The sequence below is a fragment of the Solanum verrucosum genome, unplaced genomic scaffold (assembly GCF_900185275.1).
Source record: "Solanum verrucosum unplaced genomic scaffold, falcon-dt-bn FXZP01000278.1, whole genome shotgun sequence".
Classification (NCBI taxonomy): Eukaryota; Viridiplantae; Streptophyta; class Magnoliopsida; order Solanales; family Solanaceae; genus Solanum; species Solanum verrucosum.
Genome location: NW_026020332.1, coordinates 833373 through 857964, shown reverse-complemented (window position 1 = coordinate 857964; position 24592 = coordinate 833373). Strand labels below are relative to the sequence as shown.

Here is a 24592-nt window from a genome sequence, read left to right as displayed (position 1 = left end):
TCAAATTAATTCTTGAAAAGCGAAAAGTCACCTAAAATTGATAGGGAGGACTAGGGAGTATGAAAGTTTTTTTTTTTTTTTTTTTTACTTTTTTGATTCCTTAAGAACTGGCATCATATAATCTTGAACATAATTTCAAGTAAATTAAGAAACCCTTTTCATTTAGATTTTATTTCATAGGTAACTCATGAAGAGAAGAAAGAGAAACATCATGAACTTCATCGAAAAGGCTATGTGTTACCCTACAAGAAGAGACTATAGTAAGTTTCAACTATTGCATGTATTACTTCTGATGTAGTAAGCCTGGGTGGATTATCAACATGTTATGGTGGGATGGTGGGGTCTTCACTTTAAATCAAGAAATTCGGGTTTGAATTCTAGGGATGAAGAAAATCTTATTAGGAACGTAACACTGTTTTTAAAATGGATTGCAATCCCAAATTTAATTTAATTGCGTTCTAATATAAATATCAAACACCAAATGAGAAACAAGTTCAAAGCTCAAACCGAAATTCCTCACATGTTAAGAGTGTAGTACTATTTTTTTTTAAAGCAAATATACCATCAGAATTCAGGCATCATGTCATAGTGACTTATTTTATTATAAGGCTTAGTAAGTCGAAAATCCTCAAACTTAGTAAGTAGATTTCATTTAGAATTATGATTTGTTCCAATCGAACACTTGAATATATGATATAATGTTCCAATTAAATTGTGTGTATTTTCAAATATCCATTACGTAGGAGTAACCAAAGCATGCGTAAGCTGATTTAGAAATGAATTTTAATTATAAAAGAAAAGAAGATGGAATTATTTGTAGATTCCCCACCCTATAAAAGAAGCAAATGTACAAAATTGGGTATGGGTAAGTGGTATATGAAGAAAAAACTAGAATGGAGCTCACTACCCACACTTTATGTGTAATTTACAAAAGTGGAAGTAGCTATAAAAAGGACCAGGCGTGCACAACTGAATTTTGAACTCACATCTTCTTTGTGTCTTCTTCTGCAATTCCATAAGTCTACATAATGCCCATATATATGCAGGGGTGGAGCTAGGGTCTTGCCTGTGGGTTCAGCTGAATTCAGTAACTTTGGTTCGAATCTTATATTTGTGGCCTATGAGTTCGTTTGAATTCAGTAACTTTGTTTCAAATCTTATATCTGTCTTTAAAATTCATTGAATATGTACAAATTATTGATTTAGAACTCAATAACTATAAAAAATTAGAATTAAGAATCCATAAGTTTCAAATTCTGGCTCGGCCGTAATATACTTTTTGACAATTCAATTTCAACGCTCTAAAAGAATGTCACAACATATTTTTTCTCAATGTGAAGATATCAACTCTAGGAAAAAGATGTTTCTTGAATTTTTATAGCATCTAATTGCACTACTTTTGTTCTTAACTAGTTTGGCGTTTTATCAAGAAGGAGAAAGTCCACCTTTTCTTTTTCTTTTTTAAGATTTTGCCTATTTGACTTCAGAATAAAGTTTTCCCTCTAAAACTAGAATGATTTGAGTTGGACTTTTGAAAGTGATATAATGTCTGTATGCATATATCGATTTCAGAGAAGTCAGAGGTATATATGAGATGCGGAGACGGATTCAGAATTTAAATTTTTAGTGTTATAATTATTTACTGTTGCCTATAATTTGTTGCAATTTTAGGAGATTTTATACATAAATTCATGCTCCGCACTGAAAATATTGAATTCAAATGTGTTGCATCCACCTTTGATATAATGTGAATTTTGATTTTACAAATTTAGAAACAATAATCTCTTTTTTTTTATGATCAAAAGATCATGACATAATTACTAAATCACATCAGTTTGAAGTTGGATGATATAATAGCCTCTCTTAAACAAAATTAATAGATCCATTAAAGAATAATATTTGAAATTTAAAGCTTAAACTTTTTTTCATCTTTTTTTATCTTAATTGATTTGACACAGCATGTTCTAGTTGAAAAGTTAAGAGTTCAAGTGATCAATTTTGTTCGATGTAATCCTCCTCTAGCTTGTGCACGGCTCGACTAATTTCATAAGATATCCATCACTAGGGGTGTACATGGCCGGGTTAGTTCGGGTTTTTCAAATATCAAACCAAACCATTTGTGTCGGATTTTTAAATTTATAAACCAAACCAATAAAACTCGGGTTTTTCAACCTCAGGTTTTCTCGGGTTTTTTCGGATTTTTTCGGGTTTTTCGGGTTTTTCTGGTAAAGTATTCATACAAACATATAATTTACTTGTACTTCAAATATTTCTTTAGTCCTACCAAAATACAACTATCTAAGATGTTTCTTAAAAATATAACACAATATGATATGATTAATGACATTAAAATATCCAACAAAAATAATAATAATGAAATCGCGTAAAACAAATATTGCAAATTAACAAGTCATAATGAAAATGATCATAATTTAAAAGTACTAAATCATGCTAAAATTAAGTTTAATAAGTATTAGTTACATGACTAAATATTAAAGGAAATTAAAATTAGATTATGTATTTTAATTGTCTAAATCAATGTAAAACTAAAGAACAAATATTCAATATTATTGTCATTCTTAGTGTTGAATTGATTTTCTTTTTGCATTAGTATTAATTTGATTTTGATTTAAGCTTTATTATAATTACCAACATTTGTGGACTACAATTTTTATTGGCCCATTCATAATTCTAAGTTTCAAACTTGAAATAATATATTAAAAAACTATGAAAAAGTATAAGAAATATTTAAAAATTATATCAAAGTAAATATTTTTATTTTACTTTTTATGTATAAAATAAAATTTTAAAATGTCGGGTTGGTTTGGTCTCGGGTTGATTTTTTTAAGTTAAAACCAAACCAACCCAAATATAGTCGAGTTTTTTTTTTTCAAAACCAAACCACTAGTCAGGTTTTTTTTTTGGGTTGACTCGATTTGCGGTTTGGTTCGGTTTTGTACCCCTACCCACCACCACCTCCAACCAACACAGATATCAAATAATCCTATCTACCAAGGCTTAGACATATATCAAGAAATCACCTAATATTTTTAGGTCCACCGAAATTTGTACCTGTGCAGTATTAACCAACTTCATTAACCACTAGGTCATACTCTTGGGCATACACCAAGACTAACAAGGAGAATGCTAACATGAAATTAGGATTCAATGCTTTTTATCATCTCAAGACAAGACAGAAGGCTTCACATTGTAATTAACCAAGTACAAGAACCTAGCTAGTCCAGTAATTCTTCAAAAAAGTCAATTATATGGTAAACAAACATCACTATTATCAGTTTACCAACTTATATAGTAATGCATTTTATGCTTCCAGAGTTTATGACAAGATCTCATCTTATAATTCAGTCAAAGGAATTGTTTCTATGAAATTAAGTAAGCAGAGTTTATGACAAGATCTCATCTTATAATTCAGTCAAAGGAATTGTTTCTATGAAATTAAGTCAGTCAGATGCACTGTGTGAACAAAAACCAACTCTGGAAAGAACAATTACCTTGAAGGAAACACTATCAGAAGGGAATTAAAAAGTGAGGCATATGGTTCTTATTAAACTATTAAAAGGAAAGCGTTTACAAGTAAATCCCACGAAACCTAGGACATTTATTCTACTAAAGTTACTACAAGAACATTTCGGTTTATTCATATGCTTAACTCTTTGCAAGTACAAACATGGTCCATCAGTTGTAAAAGGAAGGCACTAGTACTATATCCCTCCCTGTGTCTGTTTGCCCGTAAATGTGAAGCAGCATCAGCAGTCAACCTAGCCACGGCTTGAAAGCCTACAGAGTTTTAACATATCAAATGAGCTAAGATCAAAAGAGCAGATACATAATTGTAGATAGTGCCAACCATGTTTCAATACTTTATTTAACATATAAACAAACCATAAGCAAAACTCAGCAAGAAAGGTCTAAAAAACATTGTGGCGCAGTAGTAATTTGGTTGGTATCAGCAGATCAGATGTGGTCACATTTGTTCTATGTCAAATACTCAAGTTTAAGTCTGAACTGTATCGTATTACAACATATTGGAGATCTTTCTTTATTCAGATAACAAATTCTCAAATTAGTCAACCTAGTGTAGCTAGAATGCAGGTTTCTTGAATGTACTTTCATATATCAATATGATCAATATATTGTTTTAACTAATATAAAATGACTAAACGTGGAATCAATCAATCAACTGTGCCTCAATCCCATATTAGTTGTGTGGGTGGGTAAGCTATATGAATCCTCTATTATCCATCCTGCTCTATTCTGATTCATTTCATAATGATGTTGAATAAATTGTCTTTTACTAAAAGATGTTACATCAAGATAATTGCTTTGCTTTATTACCACAATGGAAAAAGTTATCCAGTTTAGAGGGCAGTGATCAACTAAATTGCGACAGACACAAAGAGAAAGAAGGTCAACTAATATGGATAAAGGGATCAACAATCTTACAATAGTGTGAAGTAACAAAACTACCAAAAAGAAAATGCCATATTAGCAATTTCATGGTTTGCCCTTTCTAGCTTGACACACAGGTTGTGTTAGAAAGTAATTCTAGAAGGTAGGATTTGTTGCTGGAGTATAAAACCAAGAGAGAAAGGCCAACCATCAGACTCAACTTGGTAAGGCTTGTAGTGGCTGTAGGCTTAGCAACTTTTCCTAATAGACTACTTTAATGATATACTAAATAAGCCCAAGTTATTTAGTCACGAGGTACACAGTACCTGAAATGAGTTAAGTATGAATGTACCTCAAATAGTAGACTTCAACTTGTACGAAGAAACAGCTCAGCAAGATGAATTATAGGCCATATCTTTCAATAGAGACACAACATCAGCTGATGAACCAAGAAGGTATCTGGCAAGAGAGCAGTTTCTACCAACTGCACAAGAGAAGTAGTTATCAGCCTTGAGGTCAAGAACTGATGACCCTTCATGGACTGTCATTCTATCACGAAACAAGGACCACCAATTTGCATTTTCATTACTGCCGGCTTTCTTGTCTATGGTTGAAGCCTGCTGGCCAACTTTGCAACTAGCTGGCCGATGCCCACTTTTACCAGCTGAATGATTTGAAGTACTTCTATTAAGATGACTAGCTATCTTGGTTCTCATAGTTGGTGCTTGTACTTGAGAAAGGTCTGGGTCGAAAAATGAATAAATATCTTCATCCTGAAAGACAACAGTTTATTGCAAGCTAAGTGCCCATGAAGAAATTAACTACATAAGAAAGAAGACAAGAACCACGAGTGTACCTAAATGAATGAGTGATACATAACATTTTCTCATTAGCAACATTCAAAGATGGAGCAAAATGAAGCTACTAGCGGTGAGTTTTGGCGAGGCCCTTGAAAAAGCTTCTAGAGAAGCGGATGGAAATAATAAAAGTTAACCTGCAAAGTTGCCTAGAGTCCCAGGGAGAGGAAGATGCAGGACTATAAGACGGGTGTTATAAAAAACCATCACTCCGTCACTTAAATCGATGGGGCAACGCAAAGCAGGGGATTATCGCTTCATGGTGAAGCCATGGGCTTCATGGAAGTTTGCGCCTCAAACAATGACTCCCAAATGATCCCAACAAGCGTTCGGTTCTTTGAATCTCAAATTCAACAAGACTTGAGCAAGTGGCCACCTTTCCCTCTGAAATAGAGGTATGACTTATCCAGTATTAACTAGGCTACTGATGAAACAGTGCTTGGAACCTTATAGAGAACCAAACTAATGATTTGACCTTTACCAAGTATCACCAATCACCTAACCTTAAGAAAATTGTTTTTTATTTCAAATGGAAGTACCAAGCCAGAGCTAGGAAAGAACATTTTGCCTGATTTTATTGTAGATATCTCCATCTTTGAAACCTCAGATTTGAGAATCTATAATTGTCCCCATCCCTACGATTTTTCTTTTTCCTTAACTTCCTTCATCTTTCTGTTGCATCAACCAGTAACAGTATTTCCATTTTGGAGCATCACTTCGGCTTTAAACTTTAGTTTAGGTATGCCTTCTTTTATATTCCTTAATTGTTCAAAAGATCCATCAAGGAAGATATTCAAGAGAAGACTGATTTCATAATAGTGTCTGAGACTTCAACAAACATCCGGAAACTGTGATGGTTGAAATGTGAATATGCAAGCAAAAATTTCCTCGGTTATTTGAAGCAGTATTTGAGATGAGCTTCAGAATTTCTTGCAAGTTTGGATGCAGCAAAGGACCTCATGAAACTATTGGGAAGCACTAAGCCTTTAGACCAAAATCAGGCCTCGGTAAGAAGGAGCGAGTTTCCTCTACCATACAACTTTAAACCAAACTAGTACGCACTCCCCATCCCATTTTCTAAGACCTGCCCTGACTTTTAAGCAGTTTAAGAGAAACATTTGAATGAGAGTTACTACAAGGGAGTTCAGTATATATGTCAAATACTAATTGGAAGATGTGAGAAGATATCAAGATGTTGCATCAAATACAAAGTAATAGTGAAGTAGAATTATAAAAAGAATACTCAAGTATTACTATGGTGGAAGCCAACATTTAAGAGGTTGTATATTTGTTGGATGAGCTAAAATAGAACATAAGTAAAACAAAATAGGATTAAGTAATAATTAAACTGAATAACTACTACAATGTCCAGGTAGCTGTATAGAACTGAAGAAAACACATAAGCATGTTCATATTATTTTCTTGTTCTCAATTAGCAAAGCTCTGACCAAGCCATATAAAAGCAAGCATATTTATGTAAGAACATCTTCTTGAGATGGAATCTGGCACATAATCCAACCATATAAACCATGCCAAATTATATGATGCACAAAGTTTTTAGGTCAAAGTGGACTTCCTATATTGCAATTTAACATCTCAAGTATTCAGGGCGCTAAAGCATATGCAGTTGGACAAAAATTTCATCCACATAGATCATCTAACCGTAAATTCAGGATTAGTCCAAGATGAAATGAAAAACACACCTTTGCCAGAAAGTGCCCTATGCATAAAACATAATCAATTGGTGTCTTCACGTCATTGTTGTGCACTATTTCTCCCAAAATACGATCAATTGCTGCCCCCTGTACAAAAACAACCTGCTTAAGAAAATAATCAACATACCGCAAAATGACATTCTAATTTCTAGGAACACCAGAACAGACCTTAGTAACACCAACTGCTCGAACCTCAACAGATCGACTACCCTGGACTACCTCTACAGAAGCATTTGAAATTGGGCCTGTCCACAGATGTTGCAAGAGATCTTTCGATTGAAGTTTTCCAAACTCAATATCTGCATGATCAGAACACACTAACAGAATTAGGAGACTGAAACCACAGATAAACATAAATTGGATATGTAATTAATGACCTGTATATTTATAGTTCCAAACAAGTGAGGTCTCACGAAGCTCAAAATGAGAACGGGGGGTCCTCTCAGTGAAATACTCAAATACATGCTGAAACAAAGAAGATAGACTTTGATTTCAAAAACTTCACAAACTTGAGACAATTTTTCAAGTTTAAAAATACAGTGCTTCACCTTTACACTGTCAACCCAATCCATACTTAGATTTTCAGGCATCGTAGTCATCCAATTCCCCCCTGTTTGTCGCAAAAACATTCCATGTTCAGCAGCCAACCACATCCTATATTCTCCAAAATTCTGCAGAAGAAGTCAGTAAACAAACAAAAATGCTGATAGAAAGACAGTAACTTGTGAAAGTAGGACACCTCATCAAGAACGTTTCGGTCACTTCCACTGAGGACAACTATTGTCGTCTTTGGGTCATTACAAAGCGTTCTTAGAGGTTCTTTTAAATCTGGATGCAACTTAAGCTCCATTTCTTTTAGTTGATCAATCCTTCTTCCCTGGGCATCCACTGGCTCTGTTAATGTGGCATTGAAACCCTAAATTACAGAAAATAACTGTCAAAACTAAGTTTTTCCTATTAGGGAAACTGCAAAGTAGCTTATCACCTGTCTGCATCATATAGATATTCAATGTTTTTGGAACTATAACAAGGATAACCAAAGCACACAGTAAATGAGATAGATAGCTTAGAGCAAATAAAATACAGTAAGTTGGACATTTAGCTTGATTACTGCTCTCTGATACAGTCCTCCTCTTTCAACAGGCTCAAATAGACTATCTATGAATTAATAAGGGATATTACACATCACGCTAAAGTAGTGCATTTATTCCACTTTTAAATCAAAGGAATAGTAGAGATTAAGTGGATGCACTGAAGGAAAAATAACTTTTTTACTAACAAATTTCATGACAAAAGCTGATTTCACTTTTCGTGTGTGACGAAGGCCAGAATCTATTTTTGAAAGCAAAAGAGCGACTTTCAGAAAACAGAAGCATCAGAACTACCTTGTACTCAGTTAATTGCATAGGTAGGTGAGATATGGTAACAGAGAAAGAAAATATAACATCCTACTGCAAAAACTCTTCAAATTCATAATTTTATGGAGCAGCATCTTGTGTACCCTTACAGTAATAGTTTCCACAGACCACATAATCCTTTTGATATTACAAACATTTGATGGATATATAACAGCATAACAAACATTTGATGGACGTAATAACAGTATAATTTTATCAAGAGACATATTTTGACAAAAGCCAGCTCAGCACCTTATGTTAAAATATGTCTCAGGCAATAACAAGTAACAACAGACTCCATTCCCGCTTGGTTGGGATGCCCATAGTAGTAAAAAGATATAAGATGAATGTGTGCAACAGTAATGAATAAATGACAGGATACAGAGACATCAGTTTCTAGTTAAAATATCTATCTGTTTAATCGTTCCATTTACTCCTTTGAAATTTATGAACTGAAAGCCAAACAAATGGTGTAAAAATGCAATCGAAATAACATCCAAGAAAAGCGAGCCCTAGAAATTGGCAGAGGAGCAGCTACAATAGCTTCAGCATGAGCTGCTGCCCGTATATGGAAGTATTTAATGGCAAAATGCATCGTTTTCAACCATTTTCTAACTTTATGAATTTTCTTTCAATAGAATGTAGAATTTAGCAGCAGTGTCATACTGCACAAATTTCCTGGCTGTTGATCCTTTTGGGTTGACACCAAATACTAAGACCATAAATAAAAGAAATTAAGATACTTTAATCACTGGTTGAAATTACGATTTTACAGTAGTAAAGTGCAAATATACATTTTTTTAAATTTTAGTGAAGGGAAAAAGAATACCAATATAAGCAATCGATTATTTGATTGCAAGTAGCGCTCAATAGCCACTTCGGAGGGAAGTTGAGGTGGAATATGTCTAGTCCTCAGTTGAGCTTCAACAACTGTATCATTGAGTTCGCTACATAGAAAAAAATAATAGCATTAGATTGCACTAAAACTGAAAGTTGGGTAAAAGTAGTTAAAAGAACATATGAGCAAACTATTGTCTTCTGATCGCTTCTTGATATTCTTATTGATTAGACTTCAAAAAAAGTGTGTTGAAAACATAATTTAGTAAATAAAAGTGAGCTCTCTCTAATAGCTTAAGCTTTTAGATGAGATGGTCACACACTTCAACATGGTATCAGAGGCAAATATCCTAAGTTTGAGCACCATCTATTATTAAAAAAAATCATGTGCTTGGCTCATAACAAAAAATCAAGCCCACACATTAGGAGGCCGTGTTGGTTTAGTAAACAAAAGTGTGCTCCAACTTAAGCTTTTAGATGAGATGGTCACACACTTCAACACCGTGATAAGTACATAATATGGAAACTAAACAGGGATCCCTTGTTATCAAGAATATAAAGGTAAGGAGTCTAAATCATAAAAAGAGCTACTTCGATTCATTAAGGACATACCTTACAAAAGTTTCAGCCCATTCCTGGGATGTGTGAGTGGTGACATGCAAGAAGTTATGCTGATGTCGTTTTTCTCTTTCATTTGCAGACATTGTTAGAGCATAACCAATTGAAGACGCAAGTTCAGTAATGTTCCATGGGTTCACCAAAATAGCCCCAGCACCAAGAGACTGTGCTGCACCTGCAAACTGTAATTAAGAAAATATTATGGAAGAATGTGCCGCTCAAATCATTTGCATAGCACGTTTACTGGTCCAGTAACAATCTGATAATTAGAAAACAATACTTAGAAGGAGAAACAGTTTATTTAAGGAATATGATGCAAGTTCCCTTCCTGAATCAAATTCCAACGGACTTCTGAATTCTAGCATTTAAAATAAACTTGCATAAATAAGTTGAAGTAGATATAAAAGCAATAAATAGACCATCATATTTCCCTTTTAGCAAGTTGAGGTATACTTATTATCAACACTAGACGGGCCTTTTGCAGTACTATCTCTGCATCTTCTTAGGCATAACATTAAGATTTCCATTGGAGCTACTTTGCTATTAAGACCATTGTTGGGAAGATGGACATAGTGACCAACTTAATCCAACATGAGACAAAAACATTTTGCAGTACTATCTCTGTATCTTCTTAGGCATCTTCTTAGGCAGAACTGTTAAAGAATGACAAAAGTCCCACATCGGTGGTTAATGAGATGGGTGGACTCCTTATAAGGCTTGGGCAATCCTCCTCCCTTTGAGCTAGCTTTTGGGATGTGAGTTAGGCCTAAGACCTAATTTAACATGGTATCAGAGCAGGGCCCGTCTCACCCGATGTTGGGGGCCCCAAAATCAAAATTGCCCACGCACCAGATGCTAAGCACTAGGCGTGAGGTGGGGTGTTAAAGAATGACAAAAGTCCCACATCGGTGGTTAATGAGATGGGTGGACTCCTTATAAGGCTTGGGCAATCCTCCTCCCTTTGAGCTAGCTTTTGAGGTGTGAGTTAGGCCTAAGACCTAATTTAACATGGTATCAGAGCAGGGCCCGTCTCACCCGATGTTGGGACCCCTAAAATCAAAATTGTCCACGCACCAGATGCTAAGCACTGGGCGTGAGGTGGGGTGTTAAAGAATGACAAAAGTCCCACATTGGTGGTTAATGAGATGGGTGGACTCCTTATAAGGCTTGGGCAATCCTCCTCCCTTTGAGCTAGCTTTAGGGGTGTGAGTTAGGCCCAAGACCTAATTTAACAATAACATTAAGATTTCCATTGGAGCTACTTTCTCCTAAGATCATTGTTGGAAAGATGGGCATAGTGACCAACTTAATCCCAAAACAAGCAAAATCAAATAAAGAGACTACACCATCATGCACTTCACCAAAGTGGGATTTTACCAACCCCTGTACCTTCCCTGCACGCTCAAAGCTGGACATAAATATGCCCTTTAACTTGGCCTCATTTCACATTTTTGCCCTCCAACTTTGGGTGTGCACAAGTAGGCACGAAAATAGCATTTGATTTCTCATCATATTCCCTGTGGGATTCGATACTCAACCCCGTTGGGTTTTATATTTGACGATGACCACCTATGCTATTTCAGTTGGTGTAATTTGGGCGTATCAACATGTCTGACCGAACATTAGGTAACCCAAGATCAAGGATGGGTTTTGCTTAGATTTGTGAATTGAAAAAATAAACCTAAGACCTAAATTCGAAAAGCTAGCTCAAGTGGTATAATTAGGTCACATGCTTAACCGTTGTAGGATTCTGAAAATGTTACTAGTGAAATCATATTGCAAAGAAGAAGAGAGAATTGTGTACCTCACTTAGAATTAGGACTCCTTTCTTGGATGCTTGGCAGGCCACAAATTCGTAACTGACAAGATTCATCCCATCTCTCAAGGATGTAACTAGAGCAACATCTAAAAATTTCCAAAACAAAGAAGAAGTGAGAAAAGGACTGAGAAGTAAATTGAGGAACAATTAGCATTTAAAACTTACAAATACTATATAAAAAAACATCATAAAATTGGTAGTATTAATTAAAATAGAATTAAAATGTTACAAAAAAGCAATCATTATGTGCCACAAGCAAAAGATATACCAACTTGTCCTTTCTAGTTTATAAAGATAATTTTTCTTGGTGAGCCATCTAGTTTCTCTTTTGTCCTCTACATATGTGTTAGTGCAAGTAGTATCATACATGGACATAGTTTGTTCAAATGTTGAGCAGGCAAATCCCTCAGGATGTATTGATGTTTTCCTTTTTTTCCCTTCTGTATGTCTGCCCTTACTCCATCACTATCAGAAGAACTCAACTATGTTTTTCACCTTCTTACCATATTAAACTTATTTCCAGTATAATGTATAGGGAGATAAGAGACAATATGCTTGTAAAGGAACAAGAATAAGTACCAGTGACAGCATAAAGTGCGCATAGTGCAGGAAAATCAAGAGAACGATCCTGTCAGTATAGAGTTGAAAGGATTAGAATCTTCACAAGGTTACAGCAATCACTTGTAAAGCACAACGGGAATGATGAGAATGAGTAGCGAAATAGGCAGAAATTAGAATAAGAAACATCAAACACCACTAGCTGGGATGTAGATAAAGGGATAGGAGAACTTTTGACGGATTCACGAACTGGTTCTTAAACTCAAAAATTCACCCTTCAGTTTATTTTAGTGTAAAGAGGAAGATCCTTTTTTCATAGATAGTTGGCTTGATTTTTGAGGCCATAGCATCACATGTAGTCAATGCTTCCGTAGCCTAACACCATCTTGGTGTACATCAATAAACTTCAGTTTACTTGACCCCAAAAAATATTTAAAAAATAAATAAAATATCCTCTAGAAAAAACAAAAATTTCTCATAGAAATCAACCATTACCCTTTCATTTTCAAAACCGTTTTCTCTTGTTATCCACCACTTCATCTAAACACCTCATGAGCTAGCATTTGGAGTAGAGTAAGGTCCAAGATCCATCTCTCAAAGTATTCAAGCAACAACAGTGAAATTAAAAACTTAATGTTGATATTGTCAATTGACCCAATTCCCTGACCACCAATCTCAGGCACTGGGCTATTAATTAAAGATTTATACACTTGGAGAAAAGCAATTGACAGACTCCGTCAATACAAAAAAAGCTTTCTTAGGAAAATGACACACTGAAAATCTATTCAGAGGATTTCTACTTCTAGCAGAATAGATTAAGAACGACAAAGATTTTCCCGGTTCAAGAGCAATATATTTTCTAATTATAGTACTATTGAAACCAAAGAAAACACAGAAGAACCAAACCTTCAGTATAATGGGCAATCATTTTGATTAAGATGTAACAAGTATTGAAAGAAAGCAAATGAGAATGCCATTCAAAGAAGATATGATTGATGGAACCCTTCAGGCAGAATGCTGCATCAGCAAAATAATTCAGCCTACTTTAATCTTTTTGATAAGTAAAGTAATGTCAAAATGTGGGGCTTTCCTTTGACATGCAGTAGTAAAAATTAGGAGTAATATTTTCTTCTTTGTTGCATCCATTTCAAAAATCTAGTAGGCAGTAACGAATGCCTCAATGCAGCGGCAGATCTAGGGTTGCAAGAAGGAGGTTCATCTGAACCCCCTTCGCCGGAATATTACCCAGTATACAGTGTCAAATTTGATTTTTTTGAGTATATATACCAGAATGAACCCTCTTGACACAACTCAAATGCTTGGCTCAGTGGTCAAGGGAGTTCAAAATCCCCCCAAGGTCGCAGGATCAATTCTCGATCTGCACTATATTTCCATCTTCTTGGTCACCGTAGTATATAATGATTGCCCACCAATTATTTACTTTTTCTTTTTATATACTCTGTAAATTATAATTCAACTCAAAATCTTAATATTTCCTGCCTATCCTGACCTTAATTCCTTTATCAATCAGACATTCTCAACAATGTCAATATGTTACACAAGTTAGATGACATTTGTCACAAAAGGGAAATTATCTTAGAAAGAACCTCTCACTCACATTTAACTTTTGACAAGGAACATGTAATTCAAAAAAATTATCTATGAGTTCTAATTTGTTGTTATTATATAGACAACTCATATTATCCTAAAACCATAAGGTGTCTTTTCATAGCTTCTTACTTACTTAACCAACCAACTTTAAATAGACATCACCTTTCGATTCAGCAAAATACTTTGGACATCCCAAACGTAGATATGAATTTCAAATATATCACTTTATATCCTGCAGTTAGCTTTAGACTCGGTTTCGAAAGAGAGGACAAAATGGTGAACTTTTTCTTCCTTATTTTGGGCGTTCCCCACAAATTTAACGAACTTTAGGTGAAGGAAACAGATATTGCTATAGATATTTATGGAAAGATCTAAGATTTCTAATGAAAATTTTGTGCTTTCATGCCTATGATATGAAACTTCCATTTTCTGAAGATGCAATCTTTACTCCCTCCTTTCCTTTTAAGTGATTTTCTAGCATTTTAAATGTGTTTCAAAATAAGTAATCTTTAAGAAATCAAGGTATTCATTTTATTCCCAAAAGTACCCTTGTTTAAAAAACACAAGAAATTTTAAAAAGGGTCGATGGAGCAGGACATAAGTAGGAAGAAGTGTTAAAAGGGACATGACAAGGCAAATTAAAATTGGGCGGGTTAAGGTTAGTCTTGTCATTCGCCGCCCCGCCCCATTTATCATCCTGCAATCTTTTTTGTATTTGCTTTATGTTTTGAACCCCCATGATAAAAATCTTATTCACTGCCTCAATGTAGCTAGCATTTGAAGCACGGAAACTATACTTCGAGGATTTGAAAAATGTAGCATTATTGGATAGAGCTTGTGAGTGTATTTATCAAGCAGAAAGCTGTAGCATTACAAGCTTTGCGATACAAGCTTCTTAACCTTTAACATACCAAACATTGTGTGCAATAATTTAGTTTAGTCCAATAAAGATTGCACGCAGAAAAATTCACCAAGAGTTAAGTCTTGAAGGTAAGCAAATTCTTAGTTTTGTCCTTTACTTTAAATATGCACATTAACTATAATTTAGAAGAAGACAAATGAGTGTACTCGTAGCTACTCCTATATGCCAATAAATCTTTCTAATTATTTATCCTAAACTACTTGAATGACTTATCACGAGTTAAACCGTATCCTTTTGCATCTGCTGCAATATTTAGTTCATCTTTAGTATAATAATTTCTAAATTTCCCGTGAATGTCCATCAGTCCTCATGCTCAAGGTTCAATTGAGTTTCTATATTGAGGTAATGATTGCAAGAATGTTTGTTTTGTTTTTCCACCAGAATGTCAGGTACCTGTTTAGGATCCAACAAATCAGGATTTCGTACCAGTGGGTTAAGTAAAGCACTCTATTCTCATTACTCGAACCCGAAACCTCTGATTAAACATAAAAGAGTATTACCTTTGGTAAAGAGTAGGGTCCTTCTAACTGTTAGAGTGGGTTAGAGAGTCCCACATTGGTTGGAGAATGGACGAATGGTCTACTTATATGGACTTAGACAATCCTCTCCTCATGAGCTAGCTTTTGGGGTTGAGTTAGACTCAAGTTCCATATCTTTACATGGTATTAGAGTCAGGTCCATCACTGTTTGGGCTCCCAGTTCACGCTCGAGAAAGGGGTGTCAGAGTCCCACATTGGTTGAGAAGGACCAGTGATCTGCTTCACTTATATGGACTTGGGAAATCTTTACACAAACTTGGGCAAACTTTTGATTGAGCTAGGCCCATGTGTCATATCTTTACACAAACCAACTCAACATATCATGTAGGTCGTTTCTTCTAAATTATACGGTTTATTGAGTTATAAATGATGAAGATCTTCATTATGTGTAGCTATATTTCGGTTATTATAGTTTCCACATAAGTAAAATTGCCATGGCGTCTCCCGCCTTAACATTCGAAATTCCCATCTCTCATGTCCAACTCTACATTTTTATAACAGTGGCATCCATGTCAGCTTGTGCACACCTCGACTATACCACTGGCTATCAGCTACTTCCACTAACACAAGCACTTGTTAACTCTAATCATTGAGGCTTAAATAAATGTGAAGAAATCACCTAGCGTCTTTTGTCTAGTCTCCCATGATTTCCACCCACTTCATTAGCACCCATAGGTGCTGCACGATTGTACATTTTACCCTAGACAGACGTAAATATTCATGCTAATTAGGTGAGTATTGATGCAAATAACATCCGGAAAATTCTTACAAGTTTCTGGAATCGTAAGGTATGGCAGTCCAAATTCACTGTGAGTAACCTGGTGCTGAGAGTAAGTGGCAAGGGATGAAAGGAAAGAGATTTTCTTCAAGGAAATCAATCACCCACTTTAACCTTATTAAGTAAATACTTGATGTTTTTGGCAAGTGATTAGTTTCTCAATTGTATTGTTTCAGGATCACATTGTAAAATTATTAAAATTCCTGGAAAGTACTCAACGTTGAATATTGCACCTGATAAAATTCTTCTAACTCTATGATGCTCCTTGAAAGACATTGCATTTGCATCAGAGGATTCAAAATAGTTTCTCCAAGACCTTTATTATTAGATCTTTTATTTATTTTTTTCGATTATTTTTTTCTTTGAGCCTTTACCATTTGATCATTATGATTTAGTGTTAAAATGGGAACGAGAGACTAAACCATTTCTTGTAAATATAAAATAATAAACAGGGAAGTAGATACCCTCGCTAATATTGGCTCTAGCAGAGACAAGGTCAAATGGTATCAGAATTTACATGACTTGCCCAAGCAAGCCATAGGGTTGAGCCTTATGGTTAAAAAACCAATTTGTGAACTTCAGGATAAGGCAAATCAAAAACAATTCCATGTATGAGGACAATGGATAGCACTATTATTTTTATTTGTTACTTTCAGTGTGCTTTATTATCAAGTTACATGGAGAGGAATCCTCTCAAACATATTATGAATTTCCCGAGGAGTAAAAATATGGGCATGTCCATATCAACCAAGTTTTTTGAGGAGGTTAGGTTTTATGTCCCCCTCCTGAATGTATTCACTTTTTGGATATTAATTTACAAGGTAGGGGTCTTAGCCAACCTTTACAGCTAAAAAAGAGTAATTCTCAAATGCAGAAGAGTCATATGAAATTAACAAACTAAAACAAGCTGCACCAACTTATACATATATCCATTAATATCAACAATTTATTCATATTATTAAGTAACAAGAGACAGACCAAATGATGGATTGGGACAGCTGTTAGAGTTCCGAATCTTCCATTGATGCGTCCCACAATTTCATGTACTTGACACGTCAGCTTTTGATCTGCCCAACAAGTTAAAAGAGGAAACCACTAACAATCAGAGAGAGTAATCACATCATGGATGTCAAAAATTTAACCAATGACAAAGCTTCAAGGGCAAATAATATCTCTTAATACCGATACACTGGTTTTATGTGTAGCTTTACAAAGTTAAGTTTGATTATCAGAAGTTTGGAATAATCTTTTTCAATGATAATTGACGATACTTCAAATATAACTTTAGAAACTCTCACTAACAATAAATGATTCAATACAACAAAAATCTTGAAAAATTTACTAACAATTGTGCTAAGAGATGTTAATATTTCTACTTAGAATATTTTTTAAATAATCAGAAGTTCACTATTTTACTCCGTCTGTGTGAGTACTTACTCACAGTGCCGGTCCTAATCCCAGATAAAAGAGGAGGATTGGGGTAGGCTAGCAAGCATAAAACAAGCCAGCTTCATGATGAATCCTCGCAATACAGACAGCATTAGGACATACTCAGATTGAGATGAGTTTAAATGGGGTAACATGATCGCTGAGGATTCCTATAGAGGATCCCAACTTGTTTGTGACTGAGACATAGTAGTTGTTGTAGAAATCCACTATTTCCAACTTCGAAACCTCAGCAAATAATAGGTTAACACCTATCCTTCTCCTCTTAAGTACTATACTTGGCTTACCACCACGATTCAAACTCATGATGTATCTTGCCATCAACATTACTCCTGTAAAAACAGATCCTCTCCTTCATTCAGTCAACTCAGATCTATCATGAGAGTCTTCAAATATCCAAAAGATATCTCAAAGACGTGAAACATCAGATTCTGTACTTCATCACTGTTAAACTAGGGCTAATTTACTATAACCGGTATCTTTTTGCACTAGACAAAATATGTCAGATCAGAAGATCTCTTTGCATGAAATGAAAACAGAAGGTGAAAAGGCTAAGAAGATGTTGTTAGAAGCGGCAGAAGGTTGCAATCTGGATCGAGGAGAAATGGGAGAGTGGAGAGAATAAGAGAGAGATTAAGGGGGCATAATCTTAGAGAAGATTAGAAAGATACAGTGCTTCTAATAGGACCATCAGGATTCTAGAGAGGAGGAGCTTTTGCATTTAGAAGTTTTTAAGGATCATTTGTTGCAGTTGGTAAAGTTCAAATGCACTAAACCGGTCTCAATCTCAGGATTACGTGCTCACATATCACAATCCAAAAACATCAACATTTTTCCTTTCTTTCTCTTTCCAGATGTTCTTGACAACTAGCAGTATTTTCCTTCACAAAATCTACAAGTCACTAAAATCAGGAACTTAAACCAAGAGCTCAAATTGATCTGTAAAATCCATATGTTTCTTGTCCTGGTTAGGGATGCATGATCAAATAGTAGACATAAATTATGTGCTGTAATTAAACAACAGAGATAAGTATGATGACAAGGAACATACACTCGGGAACATCTGTCCTGGTTGGTACTGCAATTTGTAGCAAAACTACCTTGTCACGCCAGTCTGGGTTCTCTTCAAGGAACTTCTCAAATGCCAATATTTTTTGGGGAATTCCCTTTATCATATCCAACCGGTCTACGCCCAGCATGACCTGTCACAATTAATGAATATTTAATCAAAAATCAGTAAAGACAGTTAATTTAGGTTGCCATTTTTGCTTCTCTTCAATTTTCTTCCTTTATTCTGTCTTCCCATCTATTTTATAGATGTTCATCTAACTTCTGTGTTTTTTAGTTTATACTAGGACACATCATTAAACCAAGAAATTAGAAAAAAATTACAATATTAGTTGCACAAAGATCACTTTAAGTAAAATTAAAGACAACCTTCATCTGCACAATCAAGGTGTAAGGCAGCTCTGTTTGTGATAATAACCAAACTAAGACACAATGGGGATAAAATATTTGTTTTGACCTTTTTTCTATATTTCCTTTTCATATTTTTTTGGAGTTTTCACAAGGAAGCATACATTAAAAGTGCTGCACTGAGGGTGACAGAAAATTTCAGGGGTGAAATAATTAAGGCATCCCACATTTCGAGCTATACTGATTGAATGTTGTAGATCATTCTGTATCATGCTTATCTAAAGGAATTTATGTTGGAACAAACCTTTCTTCCAGCAAATCTTTCTTGCAGTTCTTTGATATGGTACTTGACTGCAGGAAGCTCAAGAGCTCTAATGAACCGATCAGAATCTATCCCAATAGGAAACTGTTCATCCAAAGGATCCAGTCAATGTGTCAACCATAACCTTTTGCAAAAAAGGGAACTTGACTCAAGTGCAAGTGATGAAAAAAGAAAAATATAAAAGATTTTAGGCTATTAATAAATGATTCATATACCGCAGCTACACGTGTTAGCTGTCCTTGGTCCTCCACTCCTTCAGGTGTGCCCTCAAGCCCAAGAATGCGAGTGCAAGCACTAACAAAATGTCTTGCATAATCGTAAGTGTGGAAGCTGGAGACAAGATTAAAAATACAAAACCTGAGTCAGCTAAACTATTAACATAAGGAAGAACACTCCAAATCCTCTTAAAGCAAGATTATGAAGTACAGAAATCATCATAGTTGACAAATTAGTCATGGATTCTAAATAAGCTGAATTTCGTGCTTTTAATGAGGCACTTATCCGCCTTCTAAATTTACTGGTGGTATTTGAAAAACACAAGCCCTTTGTTTCCTTGTGGAATGCTTCTCAGACCCTCATTTATGCATCTAGATCACAACGATAAGAATTTTCCATCCTAAACTTCTCGAGGCAAAAAAACATGGACAGTTTGCTTTTCTTTAAAAATGTCTTTCATTCTCAACTCATTACTTTGTCACTTGTTTATTTTACCAGTATTTGCTCACTATATGCTGAACACTCCCCCCGATAATAGGCATTGACTAAAATGGCTGCTTACACTAATCTAGACTGTTCACTGACAATCTTGTTATGCTCTGGATCCTTGAGACTGCTCATAATCTTTTCCTGGAGACTCATTTAAGGTCTAACATCTCTTGGTACAACAGCACCAAGAACATTCCTTGGTACAAAAGGTAAGTATCTCGTGTGCTTTGTCTAGGTTGGCTTGTCCACTTCATTACACCCATCGTCTTCCTTACCATAATTTCAAAGTTAAAATAGTTTGCAATATCTCAGAAATTTATGACATGTTAGCAGTATTATGAATTGAGATAAGTGGACTGACCCAACTAAATCAGCAGCAAGTACAGCTCTTAGCAGCTCCGATCGAGATGGCAGTGTCCTGTGAATTTCGGATGAAGGAAAAGGTGTGTGAAGAAACCAACCAACTTTCATTTCACTATTATACTCTTTGAGGCATTTCGGTAGAAACATCAGGTGGTAATCATGGCACCAAACGACATCACCCTCTTGATAATGCTCATTGACGACATCAGCAAACATCTGGTTTGCCTCCTTGTATGCAGCAAACTGAGACTGGAAGCTGCGGGTCGTTGCAAGACGGTCTTCTTGCGGAAGTGGGAGATAATGGAAAAGAGGCCACAGAATGTTATTACAATAACCATTGTAATATTGGTGAACAAGTTCTTGATCAAGAAAAACTGGAATGCACCTCTGCAACCACATCAAAGATCAACCTTTTATCATAGTCGTTATAATGATCATAAGTTAGATAGTGCATCTAGGTAAGATCTTTTAGATGAAGTTAAGTGTTTTATTAATGTTGTTGTGATAGGTGGTATACGGAAGTAGAGGCTCTAGACATATCACTTTGTTGACAAGTGCTACATCAAGAATTTAAAATGGGGACTATTTTACAAACCTTTTCAGCCAGAGCTTCAGTAAGTGATCTCTGACCAATTTCATCAGTTACATTCACCCCAGCCCACCCGATCCAATTTGCTTCAAACTCATTGACACCTTTAACAAAATAAGAAGTCATCAATTAGCACACATACCAGATGATAAGAACCCCACTGAAGCTCAAATGTAGTATATAGGTTAAGAAAATAAGGAAATGAACAATGCTAACAGAGAAAAAGAAAGTTTCAACAGCAAAATTCGCTAGTCATTTTTTTTAATATAAAGCATTATGTTTTTTGGCTTACCCAACAGAGCACTAACTAGACCTCCTACACTAACTTCTAGATTCCATGAATCCTCGCCTTTCCTAACAGCTGAAACAGGCAACCGGTTTGCCACAACCAATAATCTTTGTCTTTGTAACCGCCCATCTTGCCTCTCAAAGCCATTAGTAAGGGATGATACTGCAAGTCCTTCGATAAGCTCTCCCTCTCGGGCCCTTCTATCTCCATCTGATAGACACAGTTCATTTCCATTTCCAAAAACATTTGAGTCTTTGTTGCCATCTCTTATGCCTTCATTTGCATTTTGAGACTTGCTTGACTTTCTTAGTTCCCTTTCTCTTAAGAGCCTTTCCAATCTAGATGGAACAGTAGAATCATAACTATTCTTGATTCCAGATGTTTGTAGGATCTGTATATGAATTGAATTAGTATAAATCATGAATCATATGATGCATTTATTTATTCACAAAAATTAAAAATCACAACACCTCTGTCAAATGATGCACTTATGAAAAAACAACTTTTTTCTGTCACTTAAAAGAATGAACAAATTCCATATTCACCAAACAGGACAATGTGACAAGTTATAGCATATTACATTTCTCGAGTTGACAGTGACAGTATGAAACTCATTCAAGTATAAGGAAACTAACTTAAAGTTGTGAGCTTCAATGAATTTACCATTGCTTTGATAGCAAAATAAGGCTGAACTGGCTAATGACCAATCAGACAAATGCACAAGGTAAACTAAGCACCGAAATTATCATCCAAAAAAGGGAAAGAACCCTTCACACAAGAACCGATTGTTCACAAAGAGTTGAAGTTAAAAAATAAAGAAAAACAACTTTTATATATATATACAAACCAATCAACCAGAAAGACAGAGATTCAGTATATAAAGCAGAAACTTTTGACTACATTTCATGAGAGCAAGTTTATTGCCTGGAATAGCTTTCCAAGAAAAGAAAAAAAATAGTACTAATCTTTACAATAATTTGTTTCCTTTAGTAATGAAATAGTAAGTCATACATGTTCCCACAATATTACTCACTCATAACATTATCTTCTTAGGTAATGCACAACAACATATCTATCTCAATTCTTCTTAAAAGTGAAGTTCTTGAAAAAAAAAAAATCAATATCCATATTAGACCAAGAAAAACATTATACAGTTCTTGAAAAAATAAAAAACTCATAAACTCTAAAGAAATCAAGAACACCCCATAAATACTCAATGCACAACCACAAGAATCGGCAATCAAAATAAAAGGGGGGTTTTGATTTCAAACCGGAAAAAAATTCAACATTTAGAGTACCAAATTGTTCTGAGAATTGTGGGTATCTTCAATCGACTCCATCTTCAGCAGCGTCAATCCCAATAACAAGAACAAGAAGAAGAATAATAAAGACCCAAATGAGAAATTGGGATTTAGAAGTGGAAAGCAGGCAGTCCATATAGAGACAGGAGAAGCAAGTTGTCAACAATTTGTACGTATGTAGGGAGGGAGGAAAAATGTGAAAATACAGAAAAGAAAATGGAGGAAAGGAACAAAGGGGGTTTCGTCAAATTACAGAAAATCCAAACCCTTTGAAGAGAGTGAAAGATAGAAGAAAGCGTTTGTGAGGAGCACGGGTTTCTTCGCCATGCAAGATGCGCACCTGTTCAAAGCTTTTCTCCGTTGGCACCAACGCTACTACACAAGTTCCGTTTTTCAAACTATTCTTTTTTAATCACTAAATAAAATATATCTCTCCAACTCTCAACTAACCCCCCCAAACTTATCATTAATCACAATCTACACCTTTACCAAAAATCCTCCGTCTCAATTTATGTTAAAGTGTTTGATTAAATACATAATTTTTAAAAATAAAATAAATTTTGTGATTGGTTTAAAGTTAAAATGTTACAAGATATAGAAAAATGATATTTTCTTATACCGGCTAAAAAGAAAAGAATATCATATAAATTGTGATTGTGAGATTGTTAAATGGTAATGTAAACCTCTTTCACTCTATTTGATGGTAACTAGTGGAGTATTATTTTTATCAAGTTACAAGCTAATTAATATTGTTAGGTTATTTTATTTTAGTCTATAGATATGCTTAGTAAGGTGTTATATTGTTCATTTTGGACAAAGGCTATATGTTATTTTTCTCAAACAAAAAAAATTCACATTATTGAGAAATCATATATCTCAGAGTAGTTTCCCACCCTTCTAACTCAATGTGAGGTTTTGTTCGTATACACAATAATCTCTACTTTGAACTAAGTTTCACGTGGCCCATCATCATGATCCACGAGTCAATTTTCAAAATTCACTATGTGATACCCACATCGCCTGTATACTTTTGGCAAAAAATATTCGTAACTAGTTTTTATTTGTATGGGTGCGTCTCTAAGCTCGGAAGGAAAGTAAATCAAGTCTCACGTCATCATTTGTCTTCGTCACATTCATCTTGTTGAACCTAGACTTTAATATTAGTAATTGCATTTTTTTATTCTTAATAATGTATGATATTGTCCAATTTGGGCAAAAAATGCACAATGTTCCCCAAGGATCTCATACGCTTGAGAGATCATGTACCTTATAGTTTAGTTTTTCAATCTTTTCACCTATTATTATGAAATTTTATTTTCATTTACTCGCTTAATATATAGCAACTATAACTATATTTCATAAACACATGAATAGTTACGTTATGTTATCACAAATCTAAACTATAACTATTTATGAAATATATAAAACCAATACATATATATGTATATACATGAATAATATATAGTTATATAGTATTTTATACGGTGAACTTTCACATATAGCCACTCAAAAATGCTTAATTACTCTCCATAATTATAATTTGATAATTACAATTCGTAGCAACATGTTATATGGAGGAGAGAGGCGAGCGAGACTAGGAGAGAGAGGGCAAAGAGTGGGAGAAAGGTGAATTGTATATGTATATAGGTTAGATAATTGTATATTATACATATATATTTGTATATATGGCAAGCGAGATTGGGAGAGGGAGGAGGGAGGAGAGAGGCGAGCAAGAGAGTGGGAGAGAGGTGAATTGTATATGTATATAGGTTAGATAATTGTATATTATACATATGTATTTGTATATTCTGGCGAATTATACATATACAAACGTGGTTAATTATACAAACTCGAAATCAGCTCGCGTAATTAATGTATAATGTTAGTCGTGAGTGATAATTATAGCAAACTATAGCTATGATGAGTAATTAAATAATATAAGTTTGCTTAACCGCGTAATTTTTCCATTTCATATACATGTAAATACGTATATTGTCAATTGTACAATTATGTAAGATGCTCTTTTCGAGGCCCTTCCAAAGTCTCCAGCCCGCTAAACCTGAGTTGGATTGGACTGGGCCGTCAACGTAAGAGCGCTAA

At 34.9% G+C, this 24592-nt stretch overlaps 1 protein-coding gene across 1 annotated transcript; it reads right to left on the bottom strand.

The window, feature by feature from the left end:
* Positions 1-3532: 3532 nt before the first annotated feature.
* On the bottom strand, positions 3533-22772 carry LOC125836290 (alpha,alpha-trehalose-phosphate synthase [UDP-forming] 1-like). Its single transcript, XM_049515464.1, has 20 exons — positions 22746-22772; positions 22490-22531; positions 21195-21582; positions 20909-21006; positions 20312-20700; positions 19461-19575; positions 19228-19329; positions 18559-18709; positions 17040-17128; positions 12233-12281; positions 11639-11739; positions 9829-10016; positions 9209-9326; positions 7722-7898; positions 7531-7653; positions 7360-7447; positions 7151-7281; positions 6971-7069; positions 4763-5183; positions 3533-3798 (listed from the first exon to the last, which is right to left on the bottom strand). Exons 2-19 carry the CDS (start codon positions 22529-22531, stop codon positions 4800-4802), a joined length of 2832 nt encoding a protein of 943 aa, XP_049371421.1. The 5' UTR covers positions 22746-22772; the 3' UTR covers positions 3533-3798; positions 4763-4799.
* Between the last annotated feature and the right edge of the window lie 1820 nt (positions 22773-24592).

Bases quoted from the DNA above. Each gene is read 5' to 3' on its own strand.
- LOC125836290 (XM_049515464.1), bottom strand. From the start codon at position 22,531: ATGGAGTCGATTGAAGATACCCACAATTCTCAGAACAATTTG. The intron at 9,327-9,828 runs GTATGTCCTTAA...TTTTCTATGTAG, and splicing joins TGGGCTGAAACTTTTGTAAG to CGAACTCAATGATACAGTTG. The intron at 7,448-7,530 runs GTGAAGCACTGT...TCTTTGTTTCAG, and splicing joins ATTGGGTTGACAGTGTAAAG to CATGTATTTGAGTATTTCAC.